The following is a 3,156-nucleotide window of genomic DNA, read 5'->3' on the forward strand; positions in this document are numbered from 1 at the left end:
ACAACATCTGTTTAGATGAAGAAGCCAAACAATCAGGGACAGAAGTGACAGAAAAATTTATTGAGAGCTGGAGTGACCCCATATGCACTGATGTTATTGCAAAGTTTGGGTCACAGGGAAACAGGAATTGAATATTCAAGTTAAGCACATCAAGCTTCCAGTAGTACAATATACAAAGACGATAATGACAAGAAAAATCAAAGGTATTGGTGAGGTGGAAAGCAATGTATATTCAATTAAAAGAGGAAGGAAAAAAAGATAAAATTAGTATCAAACAGTGTTTAGCAGTAACAAAGCAATGGGAGAGTTAGCAATGGTAATGTCACTGGGTCTCAGTGGATGGAATAAATGGACCTGCAGCATGTCCATAGAGCATAGGATGAACCACAGTCACAGTGAGCTTTCAGAAAGGAAGAAGGAGAAGTTAGCACAATTACATTTGTTTTTTCCATCCACAGGGCTCTGGGGAGCTGCAGTCCACAAAAGTGCTCTCTTTGATTTCTGTGGTCAGCATGCAGGAAGCTGGAGAGCACAAACAGGTAATTGCAGCTAAGTAGTTGACGGTTATTTGAAATACGACCTTCTATGCAGATATTTTAAGGGGGTGTAGGGACTAAGCAATTTGAAAACAAACTGAAAACCTTTCTTGGCACTGCCTTACTTGCAGGCTAGTTGAAGCATGTTTCTTCCAGTAAACCATCTGTGAGGCAGGTGCAGAGAGACACTGGGCTTGTGGTAAGTGCAGTCCTTGTCCCAGCCTTTTACCCAGCCTACTGCTGACAGTAGTTACTTTAAAGTTGTGCTTAGGAGGTCTGGTCATGGGCCAGAATCCCCTGTGATAGGTGCTGTACAAACCCTCCAAGCTTTGGGTAAATCTGTGACTTACAAGCTTATGTCTCGTTTTAAAAAGTGATTCAGGCACTTGGCTGCTGTTCTCCCATTGAATGAATTTCCTCTCCCTATTTGGCAGATAACAGATGTGTTTCCTATTTGCACAGTCTGACTGCTGCCTTCTTCAACTCACTAGTTTTGTAGCCTTTTTTCTCAAAGCAATGAAGAACGTAGCGTATTTCCACGGGCAGGATCATCCGGCCTTGGTATTAAGACATGGTTGGTTGTTCTGCCAAAAGTGTTAATGTGTTTTCTGCTGTTCATACTGCTTAGATTCCCCAGCTGGTAAAAGTGCCTTTGATGTAAGTTGACCTACATAAGCAGAGAGCAATTGAGGGAAATCATAATATCTTTGACTATAATGTTCGTATCTTCATGACTCTAAATACAGTTGCTCTTTTTTATTTCCTATTGTCAGTCGTCTGTCTGTTGAAATCACTTCAGCAGTCCCTGGAGCTCGTGTAAGTTCAGAGAGGCTGCTGCCTATTTTAAACTGAGGTGAACGTGTGATTCTGAGATTGAATAATTGATGATTAAGTTGAATATTAGAGGCAACATCTCTATTCCCATTCTGAAGCTGTTGGAATGGCTTGAAAATCTTTTTATGCTGCAGTTAATGTGACTATAATGATTAATACTTTGCTTGATATCAAAGCTTTTGCAAACTGTTCATATCTAGTTAACCAAAATTAATGGTGGTATATGAGCTACTTCAAATTTTAAGACATATTGAGTGATTCAAAGCAGAACAATTTTCTAAGGAAATTAGAACAGTAGTGTCATTGGAACAGGCTGCAGTAGAGGACTGAAAGTAGACCTTCAGTTAAGAAGAATGAACATGTTCATCTCTGAATTATTTCATTAATATGTGACTCGGCAGCTTTTATACAAGGATACAGTATGTATGTTGCATGTTGGCAATACATTATATATGTGAAAACACGTTTTTCAGCTGAGGGTGTTGTGGTTAGCTTTTCTACTTTTGCTTTAATAATGTTTGACAAGCGATGGAGGTAAAAAAAAAAATATCCCTGAGGGATTGTGCACCCTTAGTAGGCAAATTGGCTGTCTGGCTTCTGCTCAGCAGCTTATCCCTATTTAAAGCCCCTAATGAATACTGCAGTACAGGATGGCTGCTACTTCTAGGACTGTAAGGATTTTTGATCTGTGAATCACCTTTCCAAGTCACTAGTGATTTTTTTTTTCTGAGAAGCCTGAAAAGCAGGGGGAAGTTATCTGTGTAACTGTTAGTGACAGGCACTGGTGGAAGTGGGATACCCAGGAATTAATTTTTAAAGGCAGGTTCATTAATACAGTGGCCTTGCCAAAAAATTTTTAAAAAGCTAAAGTGTCAAACTAATGCAATGCTGGCACTGATGTTCTTTGACAAAACACTGTGCTGTGATACACCTTTTCCTATGGCTGTCCCCTTAATGTCACTTCTGTTTATTCAGAAAAAGGCTATTAACTTTATTTCCCCCTTCTGCAGTGACCAGTTCACCCGTCCACTCTGTTGCCTCCATGTGGTGTTTGAAGTCTAGTGTAGCGTTTAGTTTTTCTCCCACTTTGTATCTCTGATCTTGTTTCATCCCAGCAATTACGATGTGTCTCAGTCCATGTTCTGGTGTCTGTCTGTGCTTGCCTGCTTTTGTACTGGTTTTATGTACCTGGCCAAGCCTGAAACTTTTTTACCCTCTGTCTGCCAGAAGACATCTCTGTCTATGCCTACAAAAAGCCCTTATAGCAGAGGCAGCTATCTCAGAAATCAAAACCACACTCTGACAGGGCACTCTTGGAAGGACTCCCTAAAGGTATTCCCCTGCGGGGGATTTTAAAAACCCACACTTGAATTGCCGGAGTAACCGCCTGTGTTGGGGATGGGGAGTGCTTGCTTTTCCCGAAGCGTTTGCGATCGCTGGCCAGCGCTCTGGCCGCGCTGTTGTGGTGGAACAGTGGTCGAAGTGATCCAAGTTCTCTTGCAAATACTTTTAAACTGCGTCTTGCTGTTGTTAGCACTGTCATCTGGGCTTCGGTAACTTACGTTTCAGTAGTCCGACTGGCAGAAGTCTCGGTTCCCCTCCCCCGTATGGGTGTGGCGTGCCAGTTCGGGTTATCTGAGCGTGATTCAGTGAGCCGCAGAGCTGAGCTCATGCCTTGGTCTCACAGCGTTCATTGCTTGTGGCTGGCGTCATTTAGCCTTCTCGGAGCTGAGATGGGCGCAGAACTGAGCACTGATCGTTAAACACCGGTGGTGCGAAGCAGGCT

At 42.4% G+C, this 3,156-nt stretch overlaps 1 protein-coding gene across 1 annotated transcript in view; it reads left to right on the forward strand.

The window, feature by feature from the left end:
• ICE2 (interactor of little elongation complex ELL subunit 2) overlaps positions 1-3,133 on the forward strand; it is a 36,730-nt gene extending 33,597 nt beyond the window's left edge. The window contains 2 exon segments of the mRNA XM_010149691.1: positions 459-539; positions 2,795-3,133. Of these exon segments, the coding sequence (XP_010147993.1) occupies positions 459-539; positions 2,795-3,133 (420 nt within the window).
• Positions 3,134-3,156: the final 23 nt, after the last annotated feature.

This window comes from Eurypyga helias, unplaced genomic scaffold (genome assembly GCF_000690775.1).
Source record: "Eurypyga helias isolate BGI_N326 unplaced genomic scaffold, ASM69077v1 scaffold8694, whole genome shotgun sequence".
Classification (NCBI taxonomy): Eukaryota; Metazoa; Chordata; class Aves; order Eurypygiformes; family Eurypygidae; genus Eurypyga; species Eurypyga helias.